This window comes from Caloenas nicobarica, chromosome 8 (genome assembly GCF_036013445.1).
Source record: "Caloenas nicobarica isolate bCalNic1 chromosome 8, bCalNic1.hap1, whole genome shotgun sequence".
NCBI lineage: Eukaryota > Metazoa > Chordata > Aves > Columbiformes > Columbidae > Caloenas > Caloenas nicobarica.
In genome coordinates this window covers 27,807,139-27,832,630 of record NC_088252.1, presented here as the reverse complement: position 1 = coordinate 27,832,630, position 25,492 = coordinate 27,807,139, and the positions used below count along the sequence as shown (strand labels likewise).

The following is a 25,492-nucleotide window of genomic DNA, read 5'->3' as shown; positions in this document are numbered from 1 at the left end:
TAACAACCTTGTTATTTTTAAAGCAGTGAAGAGCATTGCCGCCTTTAGTACCTTTTATTTTGGATTAGCTCTTAGCCTATAATGCTCAAAAGCATTGTCTTATTTTAAATTCAGCTCAAAGATTTGTAACCTGAGTAATTTTTGAAAGGTACGTTATGAAATACATGAATTTGTAGAATAATGACCAGATGAAGATGTTGATGCAAAAGTCTCTGTTCTGTCAACTCTTCTGTTGATCAACACACTGAATTTTTTTTCGTGATTGTCACTGTATTTCCATGAAAATATCACAGACGATATTCTGGGCTGCTCAAAATAAATGGGTGGATGGCAATTTTTTAGCCTTTAGGATGTATCTGGATACAGCATTATCTATATTTTCTCTCTTATTAAAGAAGCCAGGCAGAGTTTATGGCTGTGTGAGTTTAACATTTTCAGTAATTTTTCCTTTTTAAAAGACCTGGATTTGCTGATTTTTTATTTTTTTTTTTTTTTTTTTAATCTTATTTACAACTCTCTGTATTTCTGGTGGTTAGTTAATCCATTTTCTGTACCCCATTTTCCTTGCTTTTTTTCTCCAGAATTTTCCCTGAAATGAACACATTGTGTTTTCCGGAGCTCTTGCTACAGCAATATGCAAAATGACTCGAATGCCGAATTTCAATCACGGACACGTTTGAGCTGCACATGGCTGTTTGCCACAGACGTTGCCTCCTGCCTTTGATTTTGTTCCAATAAGCCATTGTTACTTACTTCTCCAATTTTCATTTGGTAATAGTCTAAATTAAGCTGCGTTTTTTCCTGCCCACCTGACGCATCGTGGCTCTTGGGAAACCCGCATCGCTCTGGGCAGAAAAGCCAAGTTAAGTGGAGTGTATGTAAGAATTTGTGATTAAAGTTAACAAATCCGAAGGCTATAATGACCATTTATGTCCTGGATGATGGAAGGAAAAGGATTTTCTGAATCCTATGCTGGTGAGATATGGCATATGTCAAAATGTCTGTTCTATTTAGGGACAATCTAATGTGTTTTCCCCTTTGATCTCAATTTTGTATGAAAATTCAGTTGGGCGAAAAACACGTCGCGAAAACACTCTTTTGTATTCTAACAGAAAATTCCGACATTCCGCTCAGTTGTTGAGCAGCTTTAGGGCTGTGACTTTATAGTCATGCCAACAATTTTGTCTTTCTGGGTGCCGGATTTGCCCGATCGGACCATGTCGTTCCCTTTTTGTCATCTTTCCTCCCCAGTTTGGGTAGCTGGGCAGTCTTGGAGGCGTTTTCCAGCCCTTTCCATCAAGGAGCAGCCCGATTATCTCTCCAGTGTCCCCAGTTAGCTGTGCTTTTCCCTTCATCATTAGGCACGTTCTTTCTGTGGCCTTTACGTACATTAAAGGGGAAAATGGCTTTTCTGACTACTATTTTTTTGGATAATAATTGCCCTTTCCTAGTTACTACGTTGCTGATGCTGGCTTTTTTTTTTTTTTTTTTTTTGTATGGAAGTACCAAAAGCATCTGTGTGATGGACAGATATCGCTATTATTCCATGCTTTGCTTGATTTTTCTCCTCTTAGAATTCACGTACATCACACTTTGATAATTGTATAGGTCTGACAATATTTAAGATCAACATTTTTCTTACGCTCCATTCTATTTCAGTGCTGTAATGGGACATTTTAGTCATATGCATTAAGCTGTAGCTCGTATGTGCTGATGGGAGATCCATAAAAAGTATGAAATTCATAGGAAATGGAGTATGAACTGTTTCATGAGCTTAAAATGTTTTCTGTTCCTGTTCAGGCTATTTTTTAATGGAAGAAAATACCAGGAGTTTTGCAATTAAGAAAGCATTTCTGCTTATTAGTATCTATAGTTCTCTGCTGTGCTTCTTGGAGGCTGCAAACACCCTGACGATTCCTTAGATTATTTTTTTTCTGTTTTCTTTCCCCAATTTCATCCTCTACGGTAGTCGTAGTGTAAAACTGCCATGTCAATGTAATATAATTTTTATCTGTTTCATTGCTAGCTGCTGAACATTTTCATACAGCCGGTATATCAGCTGGATAGTAGGAAAAACAACTTCTCCTCTCTCCATTGCATATAATAGAAAAATAGTTCTGGGCAGGGAGCAAACTGGGAGAATCTGACTTGTTTGTGATGTGAACAAAGACGTTTTCCCAATTTATACACTCCCACAGCTTGTCAAATATTCGGGTTTTTCGGAACAGGTGGATCTGTATGAGGTCAGGACGCTGGATCTGAGTGTTGCTGATGGATTGGATAGCAGAACGCACACCGAGTTAGACAGAAAGAGCATTTTAGCATCCAGTCATTTCAGCTGATTTGTGGCTGAAAACATAGGGGTTTAATTCAAATAACGCCGGATATACTTACTACGTTTCTATGTTATTAATTCATGTTATGAATTCTTCTCTGGGATTTTTTTTAATGTGAAAAAATGTTCCACTGTCAGTTTCGAATTTGCCACCCTCAAATTCATTCCGTTTGCTCTGACTCTTGTAAGAAAAAGGCGATGATTATGAGCTCCATGGTGTGATCTTTGGGGGTTTTTTCTTGTTTTTTTTCTTGCTTTTTTTTAATATTGTGTGCTCCTGTGATGTATTCTCTAAGACAAATAAGTTCTTTATTTTCATCTTCTTTGGTATTTTTTTTTAAATCTCCTAATGAAGAATAAATGACTGAAAAGGAATCCGACTATTCCTGCGCTAAACAAACATGTCACACGATCTTTTCCATAATTTGCTCCAACTCCAGTTCAAAGCCAGCTGGGGTGAGGGTTCTTGGCTCTTTTCCTGTTGAGATAGTTTCACTAGAATTGGGATGTCTAATATTTCAGGTGAAGGAGACCACTGTCTTATAGAATACATTAAAAGGAAATGATATATCTATCCCCTTTGTTTAACTTTGGTCATTTCTTCCTTGTCTTTTCCCATTCCTGATACCCACTGAGGTCTCCTTTTAGCTGCCCACAATGCTGCTAAACTGCTTTTAGATTTGTGACATTTGGTGGGTTAACATGATGGTGTTTCCTTTTTTTTTCTGAGCGGCTCCTCTCCTCTACGGACACGTGTCGGTGTTTAATAGCCGGGCTCCTGGCTTCATCCCGCAAACCTCTTCTGCTCCTCGTCCCACCAAACCACAGCTGCCCCTAGTTTCCTCCACCGGCCTCGTATAAAGTCTGACACAATTAAGGATTTGCAAGTAAGAAAACTGCATTTCCAGGCATCTCCTCAATTGCATGAATAGTTGATTAGCTTCAATTTTTTTTTTTTTGGTACAATTCCTCTGGTTTTGAGTGAAACGCAGGCCTGAGAAGAACGTACAAACGGAATCACTTGCTACAGCCTCTAGAAGAGTCGAGGTTGCAGGAACACTGGGGAATTTCACTTGGATTCTTAGTCTTGCCAACATTTCTTTTTCTAGAGTTCACTGCAAACGACATTTGCTTGAGGTTTCTGACCCACTTGGGAAGAATTCCCAGTAGTTTTGGATCGCCGTCTCTTCAGACAACTGAGAAACTTCTGCTTTGTTCTTTCTTGTTCTTGTTATGCTTTTTCCTAAGCTTTCTTTTTGAGCTCTTTAGGCATTGGGAAAGGTTAGATAAATATCTCTAGGAAAATGATGATAGGTTGGAGTTAAAAGGGGAGGATGGATTTGTGCTCAGCTCTTGCGATCTACTGCATCCAGCATTGCACAGAGATCATATTTTTTTGGCTTGGTTTCTGTTTGATGGTATCCTGTAGAATACTGTCGTTTTCCAAAGCGTAATTCCAGTGTGTTACCAGACTCTGTTTGACATACGTAGAATTCATTGTTAGGGATGCTCGACACGCCTCGTGTCATTCTATGATGCGCCCGTTAGGGAATTCCTCTCCTATTTCTACGCTCAGTTGTTACCTCCATCAGCTGCTACTATCAATACTTAACTACTATTTTCTTTTGTGCTTTTCTGAATTCTTTTCTTTCTGTGTTAGGCTTAAGACCATAAGGAAAGCATGAGGGTTTATTTTGCCGCTTGTGCCAGACATCACTCCTGACTCCTACACCAACCATTTCACCATTTTAAAGTTTCCTGAGGGTCTTTCTGTTATTTACTGGTCTTCTCAATCAATACTAACCTCTGGTAGTCGGGCTTCCTCACACTTTGCTCACAGCTTGTTTGAGGATCTAATTGTGATTTTCAGATGAATTTGTCTTTGTTCATTTTCTCGGAGTGTAACGTTCTAAAGTAACCCTGGTGACTTTTTTATTATTATTTTTTTATTTTTAATCTGAAGTTGTCATAGGAATGGAAAACCCGCAAACCCAAGTGTGGCTTTTCTGAAACTTAGTAACTTGGGCAAGTTTGCTCTGGATGGAAAACAGAACTTTTTCTTCCTCTCCTTTCTTTCCTCTAGTGATGTATTGAATATGCCAAAACATACTGTAACAATAAGTTCATTGCAAGAGGAAGAAATCCTAAGATACTTTTACAAAAATTTCAAGGTTTTTCATGCTGCCAGCAAGATTAGTGGTCATCTCTAATGGTAGCATTGGTATAGTAGTTAGAATAATAAATTTTACCCAATAGTTTTGTGCTTGTGCAAGCAGCAACAAAATTCTAAACTAAAAATATTAGGCCTCTGTACAGCTAAAATCTTGATCTTCATTTAAATTTCCTCCTTCAATCGGCGGGTTCATGTAACATCTTTCATAATCCATGCTGATGAAAGGAGCAGTCTGTAAGTTCTAGTAGTAGAAATGGAGTTGTTTGTCATCTACCTCTCTCAATAGGTGTAGACATAATGTAAAACAAAGGATTAATAGATAAATAAAAGAAAAGAATCCCCTAAAAATAGAAAGTGGCTGCCTTCTACTAATTTATAGAAAAACCATTTAATACAGATTATATTTTATAGTAATACGACATCAATCCTGCTGTAAAAATGTGTGTTTTAGCACAATGGAATCTGAGATGTCTCTGGTTGAAAGGTTTTGAGGAAAGGTAACTCCCCTGCCCTACAGAGCATCATCAGTCGGGGCATCCATAACAAAGAGCTTTGCCTAATTACCTCAATTAATATTTGTGTGGCCAATGGGGCGAAGCTGGAAGGGTGTGAACTTAGACCGATTATCAGGAAAAATGTTCTAGAAGCAAGATCTGCCTAGAAGAGTTTTCAAAGCCGAACGACACCAAAAATTTCCATCACGTTTTGGTTTTAGTGCAGAGCGGAAACCTCCCAAAGTTTTCAGATGCTTACAGGAATAATCAACTTCTGAACTCCATGACAAATGTGGTTTGTGTATAAATTTAACTGTGAAAACGTTTGAGTGGCTTCAAAATGAGAGGGGTGGCAAGCGCATTGGACACAGTAAAACATCACTTGGGATGATTAGCATAGTGGGTACACAGCCAACAATGTGTTCTTCACCCAAGAGATGTGAAGAAATACCTTCAGGAGAGGAAAAAATCAGAACAGATAACAGAAAAAGTGTGAAAAACTCACCATATTAATCATATTAAGAGCAGATTTTGAGCCTGCTTGTGCAGCCGTGGGTTTTTGTGCAATGGGGTCATTGAGGAGGGTTTGGTGTTGGAGGCCGGGGAGAGGAGCTGGAGGTGGGTGTCAGCCCGGCCGTGGCATTGGGATTTTATTTTCTGTCAATTCTGAAAATTTTGGATGGTTTCGACAGGACTCGTTTGGGTCGGGAAGGTTCTGGGTGAGGTGTCGCACCGAGCTGCTCGTAGAGGTGCCGGTGCCGCCATCTGACCCGGCCTGTTGAACCCGAAATAATGAACATTTATCATTTCTCTCTTTTCAGACTCCTGCGGAACAGGCCAAAGCTCGATTACAGCTGGTTCTTGAGGCAGCTGGTAAGTGTTGCTGTTATAAGTAAAATTACATTTTTCAAAAGTGTACTTTGATAGTATCAGAAAAATGAAACCTATCAAGACAGTAACTTTACCCTTTTCTCTCTGGCAAGTGCTAAGTCCCTTTCTCCTTAGCTCACTTCAATTTCTGGTTAAGATGGAACTGCTGTGCGTCATCATTGGGTCTTAGTAAATCCCTTTGAGGAGATAAAAAGAAATAATTTTCGTTTACTGTTGAGAACCAGCACTCAGACTTTACGTCTTTGTCCTCGTGCTGCTGCCGCTGCTACTGAGACTTGATTCTGTCCTCTCAAAAATTTGGGTTTGTTTCTTTATTTTTTAGCACTGAACTGAATTAGTGCATGTATATATTGATTGATTTAGTTGTAGAGAGCGAGAAGGTCTCCCCTCAGCCTCCTTTTCTCCAGGCTGGACCCCCCAGGTTTTTGGGGTCTTCACACATCTCCCAACGATGATTTACAAGACCCGCGTGTGTTTTGTGATGCACTTAAACTATGAGCGTGAAAACATTACTGAAGAACTTTACACTGTAGTAGGATTGTGGTAATGATAATAAATTTATAAATGAACAATGAGCTTTTTATATAACATTATTAGATGCTCTTTATGTGCTTGCATTTGTCTTCAGATTATTGAAATAATGATTCAATGCTCTAGAGCAGTAGTCTGTGGTGAGGTTTGTAATCCTAATTAATTTCTATATATTATTTTAATGTTTCCCATTAAAACTTTGTCATGCTAAAAGGACAGCTTTCAGTATTTCATATGCATTGTAATAAATACATATTTGTCTTTAGTTCAGCTTTCAGCTCTCATATATGTATTTTTGAATTATAAACAGCAGTTGCCAAGAAAGACCATTTTCTATTTTTTCCCCTTATGGAAACCTTCTGTTTTAAGGAATACCCATCCTCTCACATTACTGATATTTTTTTCAAAAATGCTCCTAGCCTTTTGTATCGTATAGCTTCAAATGCATTCATTGTTCTCCATAACTTTTAATAAATCTTTGAGGCATATAATTATAAAATAATGTGACAGCACTGACCTAAAAAAGCACAATTCGTGTATACTACTCACATCTATCACACCTCATTTTTTAATTTAACACCTGGGAAATGTATAAAAGGTATCTATGGGTTGTATATCATCATGACCTGGGTCCCAAAAATTTCCAAAAGCATATAAAAGATCTATGACAATGTTAAATTTAAATATTCACAATCGAAGCCTGAAACTTAGATTGAAGCTGCAAGCTGTTCATAAATAACCCAAGAGTTAATCTGTTTGTTTCTCTTACCACCCCAAATACAGAAAGTTCTTTCCTGTCTTTATTTAAGGCTTGGTAATCTATGAGATCATCCCCTTGCCTTCTCCCCCCGGTCCTGTATTCAGTCAATTAAATTGAATTTTTATTAAATTGCTGTGAGAGGAGTGTTGAAAATGTTAATAATGTTGTTGCAATATATTCTTGTGTGTTTACCCATTGCAAAATGAACACTTTTTTCACCTTTAAGTTAAAAAAAAAAATATAAATCTGTGTTAGACGGTTACTGAGCAGCTTTTCAGGGAGTTCACAGTCCACAGGTTAATCGTTGGTGCTGTTGTCACATGGTGCTGTGTGATTTCACTGAATATAATGGGAATTTCAATCTGTGCTTTAGGAATGATGAACTAAGCTGTTGTTTGCATACGTGGTGCTCAATACAGGATCCATCCCAAACTTGTGAATTAAGTACTAGAATATCTGACTGTACACGTTACAGGAATTGCTCCAATCCCACTAAATGGGGAAAAAACCCTGTGCTTTGTTCAAAATGTGTTATCTGCATGTTGATGATTGCTAATGACACCGTGATCCTCTATGGCTTGGACAACCAGAGCAGTTTTACCTTCTGCTGTGGCTCCAAAGGACCAACGAGTGTTGGCGAGACCTTTGGGACGGTCCGTTCCTCTTTCCCTGCCATTTCCACACCCTTAAGATCCCATCTCCCACAATAATATCACATTTTCTTATATTGTTTGTATTCATATATTGCTCATTTCATTCTGAAGGATTCCGTATCTTACTATGCCTCGAGAGGATTAAGCTAGGGAAAATTTACTTTCCTTAGCAAATTTTTTGGTTCTTAATATACTGGAAATGCCTTTGGATAAGTTAATAATGCAAATACAGCAACTAGTACCTGAGTGTGTAATGGGACAGATGTTAACGTGCATAAACTGAGGCTGGTTTGTCAATAAAGTACCAGTGCTTTTGGTAAGAGCAGTCTGGCTTTAAATTCAAGCTTATGGTCGGTTTTGAAGTTTGCTGACGGCCTTTCCCAGCAGTGCATTTATCTGCTACTCGAGTTTATAATTTGCCATAGCTTCATGATATTTTAGATCTAGTTTCTTTCTTTTACTATCCAAATTTCCCTTTTGCTTAGCCCCATGAAATGCTCTGAATTCCGATGTATCCTTTGCCAGTGCTGCTCTTGTAGATCAAAGCAGCGCATTGAAAAAGAGAGACTGGGACCTAAGTTTGTTGTGCACGAGTGGAAAAATTTAATGTATGTGCTTTGGACATTCATTTTGGGAAAAGAAATTGCCTGTAAGTAATCATACAACTTTGCAACAAGTCCCTGCTGAACTGGAGAAGTTAATTTTTATCATATTTGTCTGGTATTACAATGTAGCTTTAATGACTTATAATTAAACATAGATAAGGGATGGTGGCAGGTCTGGGAATAGTGCCCCATCTCCTCCAGCCACCGGAGCTTGTTCTGGAGCAATTCTTTGATCAATATAGTTTATCAATATCATTGATAACTGTTTCATATGAAACTGCTCTCAGTACTTGGAACATATATAGAATTCAGGGCAAACTGCTTTGGTGTCAAGGTTTAAGTTCAGGTGCTTTCTTCAAAGGAACAAATACAGATACAGATTTGTATGCAATTTATATGTTTTTTTTTTTTAAGAGAAGGCATTTGTGCTGTTGATTTAGCAGAGAGCAGAATGTCTGAGGATATTATATTTTGTTCAAATTTAAAAGCAGCAATTCCCAACCTTTCTCCAAGCGTGGGCAGCGTCAGTTCAGGAGCTGGTTGTGCACCGTTCATGTACGTAAAAGAGCTAACGTGGTGAAACACACGGCTAACGTGGTGAAACACGCGGCTGACGTGGTACCACAGCTCACCCTGCTCTCACGCCCAGGGCTGCAGACAATGGCATTAGCTGCAAAGAGGCACTTGCTAAGGGGTGTGATTTCCAAAAGAATTGAGATACCAAAAGGTTTAGGTAGTCTTTGTTTTGCTTTGTTCTTTTTCTGGTGTTTCAGTGAAATATTGACAAGTTAGAGTTGTCTTCTCAATCTGGAGATGTTTGTGTTTATCTTTTTTTTTTTTTTTTTTTCCTTCACATCAACCTATTGACATGGAAATTATGTGGCTTTATCCCCGTGGCTTTTTAAGCAAGAGAAAATGGCATATTGAATAATAATGTTATGGATTTACAGAATATAGGTTTGAAAGTGCTTTAAGTATGTCAGCGTTTCCAAGTCCTGTTCCAATACAATGGCCATAGTTTAAGAAAGTTAATTGTATGTTATTGTGTTCCCTTTGCTCTTCGCTGATTTCTTCATCAGCAGAGAGACTTGATTTTAGGGGAGGTAGATCCAATGGCCAGCTTGTCACCCTCAGCAGGAATTGTAGATATTTAGTATCTTGAGAAAAGCTGCTTTTAGAATCTAGTATAGATATTGAGTTAGGAAATAACAACTAATTTCTCTGAAAGACATAAGATAGCAAATAGTAAACCGGACTCTTTTTAATTGGCTTTTTTTTTTTTTTCTGGTGCGCTTTGGGGATGGGAATTATGACTTCTGGTCTCTCGTTGTGGAGGCTGGTACAATAAAAAATATTCAGCTGTATTTATGAGGGGAGGAGGGGAAGACGGCCGTTTTTATATTCAGGTAAGATAGTGCCGTCTAGAAGTTCTGTCTACAAGTCCTATGTTCGTGCTGGCTTTGCTATGCACTTGGTTAAACATTGGTTTTGTTTGCTGGTGTAGATTAACGTCAGTATCTTTGTTCTCATTAGGCAGGGCAATACTGGAAGATACCGAAGCCCTCCACTTTAGTTTTTAAGGCAACTGATTTTTTGATTTTTAAAAACTGTCATTCCATAGAAGTTGTTGGTCTCGGCTATAAATTTATGTTTGCAAGACTTGATTTACTTCCCCTTCTTAATATTGAGATAAAAGTCTTTCTAGCAGCCTCTAACAATATCGCAGCAACTTGCCCCGTTTGAGCAGATGTTAAGCAGGCAATGGTTGAATGTTAATTTTGAGAGGGTGGGATGTTTAAGCCTATCTGAAGTATGTTGCATGTGGGCCTTCCAGACTTAGCTACAATGCTCCGTCCCTTGGGAGAATTTTAAAGCTAAACCTCTTTCTTTTTGTCACTCTATATGGACTCTCTCAAGTCAGTATAAAGCAGATCATCCCTAGGCTAAAGCTCTTCAGCTTTTGTTATTGGGCTCTGTAGGCCTGTAATTAGGCCTCCTGGCAGGCCTTGCAGGCCGCTTAATGGTCATATGGAGTTTCTATGAGGCAGAGCGGCTTTGTGTAAATCCTGCGTCGGGGATACGTTTATGGGTCACTTCCTACCAGGACCGGGCTTTGTGCCGCTGCCCCACGGGCTGACAGGGAGCAGATTCCCTTGACCATCCACTGCTCCGCTTGAGCCGCACAATCTACCCGCCTAATCCCCAGTGTAAACAGAGGATTTAGCTGAGCTTCTGTCACTTACAGTTGCCAAACCACTTGGGTGTCTGTGATTTCTTTCCCAGACTTCATTACCCGGAGACGGAGAAGCGCGGAAGATTTGAGCGGAGGTTTTGTGTTTGGTGTTTACTTGTTCGTATCGCTGATTTTTTTTTTTAAGGAAAAAGTCCGCCCCGCATTGGATCCTGCCTTGCTAAAACCCATAGGCTTAACAAAAACCTCAAATCTTTAAAGGCAGTTAATTTGTGCCGTAAATAATTGTATGGCACCTGTGTTTTCTCATAAAGATTAAAATATGGTTCAAGATTCCAAAATTTAAATGTATTGATAGGAAATAGCATGTGAACAGTTCAAACTATCAATCTGGGTGCCTTTACCAAAGAACTCTGAAAGTTTTTCTGTGATAATAAGCAAAAATTTCTTGCTCTCCGTATAAAGACGATGACAAAAGGCAATTGATCTGGATTTTCAAAGGTCTAGAGTTGAAATAAGTGACTGATCTATTTTTGGAATCTGCATTTCAATCTATCGCTGAAAGAGCGTTCAAGAATAGAGCGTTTTTGTGCAAAGAATTCTTGACAGAGTTTATTTAGGGGAAACTTCAGAACCGAGACACTAATATGACATTAGCAATATGTGGTAAAAACTGATGAATACAAATCATAAGCATTTAACATTTGTCAGATCTGTTTGGCAGCAATTCTGGATATTGGATAGTTAACTCATTAGCTTCAAATTATACTAGCAGATTGCTCCCTTTAATTTTGTACCATGCATCTTTATTACACTTTACATATTCCTAAAAGAGAAAATCAGTAAATATAACGAGTACTTTGGCCTTAGCTCTTGTTAAAGTGCAAGATACTTATTGCATTATTTTTTTTTAAATCTACCAATTATAACACATGTTATTGGGGAGAAAAATCCTAATTTGCTCTCAGTGCTTGATAAATAAATAGTCAGATATTCTCTACTTTCTGGTATCAAAATGGCTCATAACAGATGTGGCTGAAAGGACCACATACGTAGACTGTATGATTTTAGTCTGGTGGAACTAATAGGATCACTTGCTACTTCATAGGTTCGTGCTTTTCTTTTACTTTAATAAAAACTGTTTAGTTAAATAGAATGGCCTCTCTTTTGCTCTTTTCTAGCTATGCAAAGTAGTAAGGCAGGCAGGTGGCAACAAGTTTGAAAAATTTTGGTTTATTGGGGCTTATTTTTGAATGCCGAATTTATAAAAAGTTTATGGATTTCTCATTTTGATTCTGGTTTTCTTTTGATTTTGCTATTTTGCATTTGTTCCACTGAAAACCTGATGGCCTTATTTTGAGTTTCTAATTATGCAAACCATGTTAGAAGGGTGGATAACGTGTTGGTATATATACACAAAGGATAACACATAAAATATTTCACTTGTTTAAAGGAAATTTAAAAATAGCTTTAAAATAATGCTTTCCCCAGAAATTGTAAGAGTTTGAATTTAAACCAAGCTTAAAGGTTGCTTTCAGGCACAGGATCAGGACCCTGGGGTTCGTTATACCACAGGCGACAATATAGCGTGTTGTAATTACTGATAATTAAATTTGTATCATGCTCTTATACTGAGGACAAGCTGTTAAAACGTTAGAAACAAACAAATAATGGGGGATTAAGAGAAGTTTTGACTTCATGAAGCTCCATTTGCAGGGCTGTGCCGAGGAGGCCAGAAATCTTTTCATGTTTTCAGAAATACAGCTGAGGAGAAGCTCTCATTGCCATTGCTGCTGTGGTTTCAGCTGCAAGCATTGATTGCTTATAGCCTGAGAAACTGCCATTTCTCTTTTTTCTACCTTTTAATTCTTTGTTTCAGTTCTCTTTCCGTGTTAACTCTTTGGTTTATGGCGGCGGTTCGGTCAGGAGTAGAAGGTTTTGCTGATTGGCCTCTGGATTCCTGGTGTGATACAGATAACGGGAGGACGAGACTAGAACTTGAGAGGGAAACGAAGAGGAAGGTGAATGGAGGAAAAATAAAACAATTGTTCTGAATATGTACACATGAGCATAGCCATTGCAATACACCCTAGTGATAGCTTTTCTTAAATCTCAAGGTAATTATTATATCTATTTATTTGCACATGTTAGCATTAAGAATTGATTGGTACCGGGATGGGCAAGCACAGGCACCGGTGTCATGTTTGGCACTGATCAAGATTTGGGCCGGCAGTGGTGACTAAGAGTTTGGTGAGATGTGGTTTGTACTGAACAGGTTGTTCATCACTGGTTAATGCAGGAAATAAATAAAAGCATGAAACAGTAGTGTCTTGCATTTGTGAATCGCAAAAAACTAATGCAACGAGATCGATTCCTCCCATCTGCAACCTTTCTAATTGACACACAAACAGACATGGCCGTCCTTTCATGCATACGAATTAGGATGCAAAGAGATAACAATCAAGTTTCTGGAATGCTACTTCTGTGACAACTCTTGAGTGACCAAGTAACAACAGAGTATTTGCTTTTATCCAGCTGTACCTGACCTGAGAGACCGAACACGCTGTTTATTGGTACCCAAGTACCAAATAGGAGTTATGTTAATCAGCCTAATGTCGTCTTTTGTCCGTCTTTCCAAACGCTTCGAGCCAACTAGCAGAGGCTTTGGTAGGTGCTCTGAACACGCTCCGCGCTTCTCTCAGCGCGTTGTTGGAGATGGATGGAAAAAACCCCATCCGTGGATTTCGTCACCACTTTTACTTCCTTCGTGTTGCTCCATCAACCCCAAAAGTGAAACCAAAGTCCTTTCAGAAGTGCTTTTCTGCCAGAAAATCAAGCAGAAGCTTTAGGAAGAAGTTAATACAGGAATCTTATAGGGCATTTTATTCTTTGGTGAAAATGTCTTTCCAGTAATTTGAAATAAGTGAATCATTTCCCTTCTTTTTTCTGGAGTTCCTAAAAATAGCTGATACCATGGGATTCCTTTGGAGATTGCTCGATACCAACAACAAAAAACCTTATAATCTTGTTGTTATAGTCACAAATGATTGCTTGGAAGTGTTTGAGAACACCATCTTGGATCCAACCTGTCACAGGCAGACAAGAACCCTGATTTCTATTATATCCAAATTTTGGATATTGGCATATTTGGATATGTGGGCATCAGGTGCTTAAGACAATCCAAAAGTCTTCTGGGGATCTTTTTATTCTCTTCCTTCTATAGGATCCCTATAAATAAAACTGCAGTTTCACTGACTAAAATGAATTAAAAAAATTCTGCATCTCTTCCCAAGAACTGTATGTGCTTATTAGTATGTTTTCATACCTGAATTTCCCATTCACAGGCTTTTCTCCCCGGCCTCATCCTCATTTTTTTAAGCTTTGTATTGGCAAGATCACAGCAGATAAGGGAGTTCTTTAGTAGAAAAAATGGTCTTCATTTTTTCCCTTATATTCCAGGAGTTAGACATGAATGGAAGATTCAAAAACTCCTGATTGGTGAAATGCTTGATTTTATTTAATTTTTTGTTAAATTTTATTTTTGTTTTGTTTCGGTTTTTGTTTTGTTTTCTCCTGCTTGGTTCTGCTCAGACCGTATCCCCATGGGAGACGCTCATCATCCTTTTGGAGTCATTTCTCCCAAGTTTTCGTAGTATATCCGTCTGTTGTAGGTACATCTTTGAAGGTGGAAGATTTTATTCTGTTCTTGAAAACTAGCTAATTTAGGAAACTTGTCTAATTATGGCGTTAGTGAACCCAGTTTCTAGGTCCACTGCTGATTCCTACTTAGCAGATTTTTGTGTCCAAAACCATTTAGTTGCTGACGTTGGCAGAAAGAACACTATTGGTCAAACTCTGAGTGATAGAAGAATTAATTTTTTTTTTTTTTTAAATCAAGAAAATGTATTTTGGAATAAATTTATGGTAGCTAATTTTTATGTTTTGCGTTTTATGAGAACTGCAGGTATTTTAAGACTGAATTTTCAAAAGATGCAGAAAGTATTTGAACTCACCTGGACGGTCTGTGCCAATGAGCTTCAAACCATGCACAGGTGCTTGTGGAGCTGGATGTTAAATACATTTCTTCGCACGTTACTTGCACCCAACTTGTTGGCAAAGCTACATAATCTCATTAGGGTACCAAAAAAATAGTACTTTCTAAATGCAAAGCAATAACTATATACAAAAGCCATTACCCCAAGTAATTATTTTTTTTAATGTATTAATGGTCTTGTCCTTACAGAGTGTGTGATTTGGAAGTGCAGCTGTTTTGTGTCATTGCTGAGCAAACTAAAAGCTTGATTAATCAATAATTACCTCAGTAATTAATTCAATTCCATTTTCATGATTGCTGAAAAAATACGGAATTTTAATTAAACAAATTTGGGTAGAGGAGAAAATGTGCTTGAAACAAAGTAATTTACTTTTGCCATTTATAATACCATTGAATTGGTGTCTAAAAGCCTTTCACTTTGTGAACCTCTTTAGATTCTTACAAGAAATTTAAAAAAATGCTTTGAACCATTTTTGGTTTTTTTTTTTTTCTGGTTTAAAAAGGCAATGAGTAGTTGCTAATGTAGGGATGCTATAATGTATAACAGGCTACAAGCAGGCTTTACAGTAACTTTATTAGTTAATGAACATTAATTGCCTTTAGAAATAATCTAAAGCTTTTAGAATTTGTGGGGTTTTGTTAGATTTGTATTTGAGACCTGTTTTTTGTGGTACCAAGAAACAGAAGTATCTCAGGCTTACATTATAACTAATGGGTTTCCAGTAATATTGTAACATATGGTATACATGATTTTGATGCAAATATGTGTGCTAATTATGTGCAGATGAATCTTTCAGTCCTGCTATTGATCTTCAGTCAAAGACAATTTTTCAGTTAGCTTAGGTTTTATATCAATTCATATTTAGCAACTTTGCCCAGTAATTTAATTATACACCGTTTTGGCTGCAGAAACCGTATGTGGTTGTGCGGCCAGTTTCTGTTGAAACGCCTTTGGGGAAATGTTATGTCTTAATATTGACAGCAAAACATTCATTTCTCCTGTTTTACGGCAGCGTACCCTGCAAATCTTTGGATGTGAACCACCCTTTGGTTTAGGTTTTCTACAAGTGAAACTGGAGACCGTTTGGCTGGATTTTTTAGTGTCAATGCCCAGAAAAGGGTTTTAAAGTGCTGGGTCTGCTCAGCGGCTCCGGCTGCTGGGCACCGATGACGTGTTGCAGTGTTTAGGGCCTCTCCGTCTAATTTCCAGATGTGGAGTGTGCCAGAATCACTCCCTGAAGGGAGAAACAAGAAGTAAAAGAAAAGAAATAAAATGTCCTTGCTGCTTCTTATCGTCGCAACGGTGTGTCCTGCAAGTTCTCTTGTGTGGAGGTAATTATAGGAGATCTTGCTCATACCCCAGCTGATAGGCATTGCCAAGGCACCTATAATTAATAGATAAATGTTAATCCTCCCCGTCTCTCAGTGGATTTTAGATCACGGTTCCCTTTTGAGACACAGCGATGGTTTTGGGGCTTTCAATGACTTGCCAATGGTCACAGGTCACCTGTGTCCAAGACCTTGGTCCCGTGTGTGACCACGTCATCCTCATTTCCTCCTGAGCTCCAGGCTGAGATTAGAAGTTGTAATTAGTCATTAGTGCCCTCTTTGCTGTTCTTTTTCATCTGGGAGAGAACTTCAGGGTTGTCCAGAAATACATGTTGCTGCGTGTGAAGCAAAGGTACCCGAACTGCAGATCTAGGATGAATTATCAGTACGGTATTTAAGTATATACTCCCAGAAAAAGGGAGGTTATTTCTGTTCTGTCATTGCTGCTGCACAAATTACTGTGATTTGAAAAGCCAGATATTGGTGGAGTTAATTCTGATGTTGCACAGTGCAGCCTGTTCTGTCTCAAAATCCCAGTTGGAACACAATGTCTTTACATCCAACAGTGACTTTAAGCAGCTTTAAGTATCGCGGGTGTCAGGGAAACCTCGTTGGGTTGGGCGGGAGGAGCAAGGGGAGCTGGTGGGCAATTAAACAGAGCGCGGTGTCCCTAACGACGCCGGGGACGCGTCCTCCCAAACACAGCCCCAGTGCCTGCAAAGAAACCTTGCAAAAACTTCTTTTGTTCTTCTGCGCAGTAACAAAGCGCAGAGTTGTTCCTGAACGCTCATGGTGTGCAGAAATACAGGCTGGGCTTAAGAATTGGAAAGCCGCGGAAAGACAGCGGGAATTAGTGAATCTTCCGTACGCGGACCCACGGGCCATCAGTTCTGCTCAGCTCACTTGCTGCTTGTTGACGATGTTACATTGCATCGTTTTCTTGAAATATTCCATGGCAAGTGGAAATCAAACCCTGCCGTTTTGGTGCTTTTCACATTGATCCCTTCAGGAAAAGCTGAAATGCAAGCACGTTGCTCTGGATTCAGAGCGCGGCCGCCCAGCACCTGAAGATCTTGCTTCGTGCCTACGTGATCTTCTTGTAAATCATATATATTAATTTGTTCACTTAAAGCAAGAATAGTATTTAATGTGGGTAATAAAATTCTTGTTTTACAGTTATTGAAAGAAAATTTATCATGACTTTATTAAATATGGAGGACTAAGTGTGCCATTTTCTCCAAGTGGTTTCGTTTGCTCGTGTTCTCTTTGTTGACCCAAATGAACAAAATTAGAACAAACAATCTCCGAGTCATTTGTAATCAAGAGCTGATTAATGGAGTTTGGTTTCATAGCCATTATTCATTCAAGAACACCTGATATCTTTCCCATAAACAAATTGTGTTTGTCCAAATTAAGAAATTAAATGAAGCATTTGATGAGTTTATGATTGACCCTTCTAACTCGGAGCCCATTACTCAATGTCGTTATCATACAAAACTGTTTGACTAATGTGCTGTCTGAAGAAGCACGTGGATTTATTATGATTTCTGATTAATGCGTGCTGCAGGCCAAACCCCTAGATTGTAATAATTCCTTGATTTTCATTTTAGCAGTCGCTGAAGATTTTCATCTGTGATGAAATGCATTTGTGTCCCATTAGATTTAGAGATGATTATGAGGTGTCGACTGAATAAATCTTAAAATATTGTAATGGATGTTTTGCAGAGGTTATTTTTTTGTCCTCACCCCCCAGTGATGTAGTTGTGTGGGCTTTTGGTCAGGGTGACTGCCTGTCATTTAATAGCAACTTTTGTGGGACTTCAGAGAAATTCTCATACTTATGGGACTACCAGGAATAATTTCTATAAAAATATGGGTTATTGTTTGTCTTTCGTATTGTTCGTAGTTCTTTCTTTTACGAAATGTTCATACCAGTGTTTAAAAAGAAAAAGGTGTTGAGGTGAGTGTTCGGTTATTTTGAGAGGTTTTTATATGACGATATGTTCTCCCTATAAGAATGCTCTTGAAAAGCAGATTTAAGATAAACTTGTGTACTAATAAGATTGCTTTGTCTTTTGAAATACTATAAATACTATTCTTTTGACAGATTTTTTTTGAGTTTTAGATAGCTAAAATATATTTTTTTAAATTTGCTCCTTAAAATGTAATTAATATGAGCTCCATACAAAAGGGCAGATCAAGTATTCCCTTCATTTCTTGGAAAACAGGTACCTTCAACAATCTTATTTTCTCAGTATTTTGAGAAACTATTGTTTTTGGAAAAAACGTGGCATTACAAAAATGCAGTCTGTGAAGACAAAATAGTTTTTTGTTCTCACAAAGATTATTTACTTTTCTTTTATTCTGTGACGTAAAAAGCATACATGCTGTATATCTGTTTGAAATGGCCCTTTCTGGATCACCTGGATATTTGCAGCACAACCGGTCCCTTTATCTGCTGCTCCATGCCTGTGTTTCTAGGCCGCTGCTCCACATTGCACTTTTTGTGGGAGTCAAAGGCTCCATCATCTTCCCCACTCACCCGCCCTTTTGGATGCTGCTACCTGTACATATCAGAACGTACGTAGGGGTTTGATTTTAAAAGGAAAAGCATGCAAATGTACTTGGAGAAAACCTATCAGATGTGGAGGAAAGCAAAAATGGACATAAAGATTTTTTTTTTTTTCATTAGAAATAGTATGTCTTTTTTAATTAGAGAAGTGGCGTTGCTTCCACACGTGCCAAATTAGTCAGTAATGTGCCTAATTGTAGCAAAGTGATTCTAGGAGTTAGAAGCGGAACGGCCTTGGGCCGGGGAGCGCTGCTGTTTTGGCTGTGGTTGGATATTGCCCGTGCTGGCAGTGAGCCGCACTTTGACGCTCTAACAGATCTTCTGCTCATTCCAAAGAATTGGTTCGAAGGCTGAACAATGCAGTTCCAGTCTCCCGGCTGCTTCAAGCGGTATATTACGGGTATTGATAATTTTATCTAAAGACAAATGAGTATTTTCCCCTTTCAAAAAAGCACCTGCCAGGCAGAAGCCTCTGAGAGCTGTGCATAAGAACAACTGACGAGAGCATTTAGAGAGTTTATTAAAAAAGAAATCTCCTAAATACCTGATGAATAAACTTACACTAACTGCCTAGAGCTATATCTGCCTGGAGCATTTAAAACTCCTCATTCCTTGTCTGGTGTTTCGCTGTGTAGGGAGACCTGAAAACCCACCAACAATCGTCTTTTCATCCTAAACCAAAGTGTGGAAGGGAGGGCAGCTGAGCTGTGAGTTAAAGTGTGGCCCAGGATGCTTTTTAGGAACAGTTATAACCTCATGATAAAACGGTAGAGACAGCATTTATTATTTACTTAAACAACGTATTGGCAGATGTAAACTATATGTATACGCGCACACAGATGCATGTGTATTTTTTAGCCACCTTTTTTTAAAATGAAGAGCTGGGCTTTGATTTAACACTCTTCCAAATGCGAATCAATATGCAACACAAGGAAAGTTCATCCCGAATTAAATTTGCAGACAGTGGTTTCAGCCGTGTCGCCACAAGCTCATTAAAGAATCGCACTGTGATACATGGGAAAGGGCAAAATGTTGCCCAAAGAAAAGGCAAGAGTAATGAAAACTTGTGTCCTTTGCCAGATCACTTGCGTTGATTACCTAGCAGGAAAAAAAGCAAAAAGTATTTCACAACACAGCTAACGTGAGCAATTGAATTGGGTCAGATCCTCCGTTTAATCCACTTTCTATTGCTCCTCTCTATGGCTACAGTGTAATTTATTACTGAAGATTTCTGGGCAGGCTTCTTTGTTTAAGCCATCATGTATCCCTTCATGTTGTTAAAACACCCAATGAAACAATTGAATCAGAGTACTGTCTTGGAGGTTTTGAGCACTTGATGCTGTTGATCTGAAGCGCTTGGAGAGTCTTCTCTGAACGCTGATAATGATTTTATAATGATGAGTCTCCTTGAGCAAGATGAAATTGTGATTCCATTGCTATCAACTCAAGGCAAAAAAAGAAACGTGAAGGGAAGACTCCGTCGTGGATTTCTCGGTTCTTTATGAAATATAAGGGTTATTCACATTTGGGATGTAAAAGAGCAAGTATTTGAAGCCCTGAAGTGGTCCGGTGTGAGCGGAGCGGCCGAGCGCAGGTCTGGACAGGGGTGGAGCTGTGCTCAGGTCGTTATTTAATCTCCACTGACTGTGGTTAAAGTGTCGCTTATGTTGTATTTATACCACCCTGAAGCAGAGGGGGAAGGCAGCAATGTCTATATTCGCTTATGTTATCAAGGTTTTTAATAGAAAGAACTTGCACTGAAAACTGATAATAGTTGAACCTGTGCCTAGTAGCTTATTTCAATGAAAATGTGCTGCTGTAAATGCTATTCTTAGCAGTGTTTCTATTAATTAATGCGTCAATATCAAAATATGACATATGAGCAGTTGCTTTTTGGAAATACCTGGCAGAATTTTATCCTGGAAGTTGTTTCTGCTCTTCCCACTCGCCCTCACGTACCCGCCTGCGGCTCTGGTTCTGGCTCCTGTGTATTCCTGACTTGCGGTAACACTTGTTTCTGGATTTTCTGGTTTGAAGAATGGGGAAAGACGGGGCGGGGGGAGGAAATAAGTTGTGGAAAGAGTACAAAGCAGCTCAGAGTTCCATTAAGGGCAACTACAAGCAGCAGAGGAAGCACAAACTGATGTAGAAAACTTTGGTGCTGCTCACATGCGTGTTTGGCCAGGACAAACGGTGCAAATTGGAGTAGGCAGAGCAACAAGAATTACTGTCCATGCTAATGGTTTTATATTGTATCCTGAGCAGCGGTTTGTCTCAATGTACGCCTATTTTTACATGTTCTCTAGATCTCACGCTTTAGGAATCTCACTCGGGCAGGGAAGAAGCTGGAAAGGCTTGGAGAGAAATCCCCTTCCTCGCAGCGCTTGTGCCCAGTCTCATCAAACCCTGCAGGGAGTCCAGCTTCCTTTGTGGTTCTGGCATCTGAGGGAATTTAGCTACAGCCGTTTGCATATGTCCCCATTAATCTTTTTTTCAGAAGTTAGCAGCTTGGGCAAACTTAGGCATCATTTCACGGGGACGTGTTGCATTCCAGGCGCTTTTGCAAGTGCTGGGGGCTGTAGAGCTCCTTCAAGAGAAGATCCCCAACATGTTTTACATGGACAAGACATCTGTCCTTGCCTCAGTCTTCAGAAGTGGTTATGCATAGATAATTTACCTCCCTCCTCAAAGCAAAGTAGACTATACAAAAAACCCCAGAAAAATCGACTGATGCACACCTAAGCATGTAAAATTTTAGCAGTCAGATCAGTGAAGTTGCAATAAACAGGTTCTAATAGTCAAATAATCCTAATAGGATGTTGTGCTGTCATCATCCTACAATATGTTAAGATGATACTTATTATAGAAGTGCAATTATTCCCTGTGGGTGTTGGTCAAATTATTTTCCATGAAACATAAATTTCACCAGAATTATTATTTACTCACTGAGTAAAGCTGCAGCACTTCCATTTCAGGTGTGTTCCTTCTTTTCCTGCCCGCTTTTCCAAAGCTCTGCCTTTATCAAAACCTATCATCACCATTTCAAACCTGGTCCTGTTAGATCTGCTGAAGCTTGGTGGAACGTCCTTGGCTCCTGAAGCAAACCTGACGGACAGTGTCTTTCTTTTAATGCCTGGCCAAGGAAATCTCTAAAATTCAGGGAAGGAATTGAGATAGTTATGGATGATGATTGGAACTGATGACATCTGGCAGACCTCTGACTGACCAACCGAGACTTCAGCAATGACGTTGGAAAGTGTTTTGGTAAGGGAATGTATTTTTTTTCCTTTAGCTGTAAGTATGAACTTGGGAATAGCCCCTGCTCCTTTGCCTTGGCAGTACCTTCAGTACATGATGTCACCGTCCCTGAAAGGGTTTAAAAGATGCGTAGATGAGCTTCTCAGGGACGTGGTTTAGTGCTAGACGTAGGTTATGGTTGGACTCAATGATCTGAAGGGTCTCTTCCAACCTAAATGATTCTATGATTCTTTGTCTCAAGTCTAAATTTGAAATATCTTGTCCAGATGTTGGATCTCGAGTTGAAATGTTGCTTTGCACATTCCAGTCTGGTGACTCTCCCCAGGCAGCAGGTCATACCTGCTGACATTTTTGTCCCTGTTGATGGGACTCCTATGCAAGAACAAGTCAAAGGGTGTTTTGCAATTCTGCTCTGAGCTCAGTCTGTGGCAGGATCTACGTTTAAAGCCTGTCCTGCAGCGCTGAGCTCCGTTTGGCTGCTCCAGCACGGCAGAAGATGCCAGGTGCTGGTTTTCTTGCTTTTTCTAGCGCCTCCAATTTCAGCTCATGCAGCACAACTGTTTTAAGTTGCTGTGACCATTGACTGATCCCCCACGTGCTTCTTTTTGTCTGTAGTGGGCACATTGGGGACAAACTTGCTCCTCAGCTTATTTTTCTTGTACAACGGCGTTCTGCTGGCAGATGGAAGGGACATGGTGGATCCAATAGTTCTGCTGTTATAACCATTTGAGGAGAGATAATGTTGGAACTAGAGAGTTTTTGTGAGTTTTTTCCCACCGCTTTCTCGTTGATTTTTGAATTTGCATATGGTTTGTTTTCATTATCATAAGCATCTTTTTTTGTAGCTATTGCTGAAGGGCAGAATTTGCATTGTGTTACTTTATTCAAACAATTTATAAAGTATGAAAATGAAAAATTAAACTATATTTTTTTAACATATGCATTAAATATGTATTTTATAAAATGCCTTTAGCCTTTAACATACATTCTGAAAACCCCATTGTACACCTGGTTGCAACCTAGACCAGAAATGTGACTCTTTCCGTATTCACATCAATGTGTATCAAGAGCAGCAGATTTACCGGAGGTGATTGGGTTTATTTAAAAGCTGATGGAACGAGCTTATTCTTGCCATTTCTAGTGGCAATAAATGTACTTTCCTGAATGAAGCCACGGTGTTTCTGCATTGCCGGTACCAATTAGTTGTCATCAGGGCTCTCTCGGTGGCCCTGGCGGCTGCACCTCGTCTGTGCCTTTAAGCCGCACGTTATTGACGGTTTATTCCGAGTCTCAGCCCAGAAACAGATGATAAAATGACCCGTGCTCCTCAGCAGATAAATTTACAGTATTCAGCTGTTTGTAGGTGATTATGTGGGGCTGCAGCAAAATAAAGCCTAAAGCATCATATTAGCAGTGCCGTTTATATGGGTGCTAATACACTTTGAATAAAACCCTCAATTACTAAGCACTTTTGAGTCCTGACAAGACAGTCCCGTGACATTAATGGTGTCTTTATAACCTTTTTAACTTCTTGTTTCTCTGACAGAGCACTACAATAACAGCCATGGGTTTGCCCGTGGCAAGCAAAAACTCATTTTGAGAGGATAATAAGTATTTACTATTTAGATAGCTGGCAATAAAATTTCTCTGAATGAGATTTTACTGAGAAAATACAAACTGATTAAATTACTTTCTTTAATGGACTGGTGAAGCATGTAATAATAGTTTGTTGAAGCAGCAAGTCTAATGTTTAGCGCTTTTGTGTGTGTGTGTGTGTGAAAATAGAAGCTGATCCTTTTTTCCAAGTAGAAATTTTCTCTGGAAAACATATGCTAGGCTTTCCATGCAAGTCACAAGATATTTTCTCGTCTTAGAACTGGGTAATAATCTCCAATGTTGACAGCCAGTATTACAGTTGCAAAGAGTGTTGGGAACCCCTAAATATTCTTACAGAGAATCAATATCATCTGGCACTAGAGTACGTGCAGAAACATGTGGAGTGTGATGTCAGCCTTTACCTTAAAAAGGGATATTTCTTGGAAAGCCGTGTGGCATGTGCTGCATCTCACACCAGAACACTTGGTAGAACAAAACTGATTGAGCAGCTGGGAGTGTTCCAGCAGAAGGGTCTTTACGGGTGATGTGGAATACTTCTGAGGTGAAGAAAGAAGTCCTTTTGAGACCATGTACTAGAACACATTCAGTTATGTAAAATATTCGGGTTTATTATATTTCTGAACAAATAATGTTCTATTGAATAAAGCCAGAAAAAGAAACCACGGGAAGATGATACCACAAGCAGGCGGTACCGACCCTGCAAAGTGAGGGAGATGTGTGCTGCGAAACTGATTTGCAAGCACCTACATTTTAACTAAAATAAGCTGCCTAACTGTGGGTATTAAACAGGGAAGATCATCCCGATTCATGGGTTTTAAGTCTTTATCAACGATGGTTTCTCCAGCTGATGAGAACCAAGATGCTCAGTACGAAGTTTGGAAATCCATAGACATGCGGGTATATAGTAGACCACCAACTTCACCATTTGCATTGCCAGTTAGAGAATTCCATGTCGTTGCTATGATAAAATTTATTGAAATGGGATCCAGAGTATCATGCTCTTATATTTAATATTTCTGAATATGCATAGCCTGCAAACACCAATTTACAGGAGTTCATTGTCTGCGAAACCCCTGGCACTGATGTGTCTTTTTTTCCGCCCCCCAGCATTTTCTAATTCCAGAAAATCTGTTTTCTTGGCATTGGGAAACACCAGGGATACTACCTAACATTATCAGTATAGCACTAGAAGAAGAAAGAGGAGAATGTGTCTTTCCTTTTTAAAACGTCAGTCACTGTACGGAGCTGCAGTGATGTACAAATTCATAATCTACACTGTATTTGATTTTTAAAAAAAGAAAAACAAGAAACGCCAAACAAACAAAAGCCCCACAAGAACCAAAGCCAAACCAACCAAAAACCAAAACCACACTAAAACCCCCAAACTTTTGCTTTCCCCAGTCCAATAACTCCCTTGAAATGTGTTTTTATGCAGCGTAGTTCATACAATACTGCACGGGCTTATAAATTGAAATCTCCCTTTTTTTTGGATGTGCCAGACCAGATGACGGATGGCTGTATCCATTTGCCATAAAATTTAAATTACGAAATAGTTCTGAATCACTGCACTCGCTTTTTAAAGTGTTAAAAAGCGACGGCTTTGTCATTTATGGAACTTGGGAGGGTAGAGGGAGAAAGTGGAGAAGATTTTGTGTGGACATGGGCTGGATCCTGCCCTCAGCGGTTTATTTAGGCGCAGCATTAGAAAGCCGAGGTGCAACCTTAGAGCTGGTTTTACAGGCAGCACCGGCAGCCCCGCTCCTGCACAGCCTGACAAATACTGTTAATTTTATTAGCTGAACGACCCCCGGCTTGCAGTCGCAGTGTCCTTGGGGAACGGGGCTTTGGCCACTGGCACCAGAACAACAGCCGGGCAAATAAGTCCAACGTGCTCACAGATTAACACCAAATTGTAAAAAAATTAGTTGAAATGACTAGAGTTGTGCAGAGCTTTTCGTATCCTCTGCAGTCAACGTAATGTGGTTTACGTTATCAAGCTGTCAGATTTTCTTAATGACTACAGCATCAG

The 25,492-nt window shown here is 39.2% G+C and overlaps 1 protein-coding gene across 2 annotated transcripts in view; it reads left to right on the top strand.

Moving 5' to 3' along the window:
* Nucleotides 1-25,492, top strand: part of RSRC1 (arginine and serine rich coiled-coil 1) — a 144,136-nt gene that overhangs the window by 74,715 nt on the left and 43,929 nt on the right. For both annotated transcript variants that reach the window (XM_065639926.1, XM_065639925.1), the window contains exon 6: nucleotides 5,824-5,875. In XM_065639926.1, coding sequence (XP_065495998.1) covers nucleotides 5,824-5,875 — 52 coding nt within the window. The remainder of the gene's footprint in view (nucleotides 1-5,823; nucleotides 5,876-25,492) is intronic.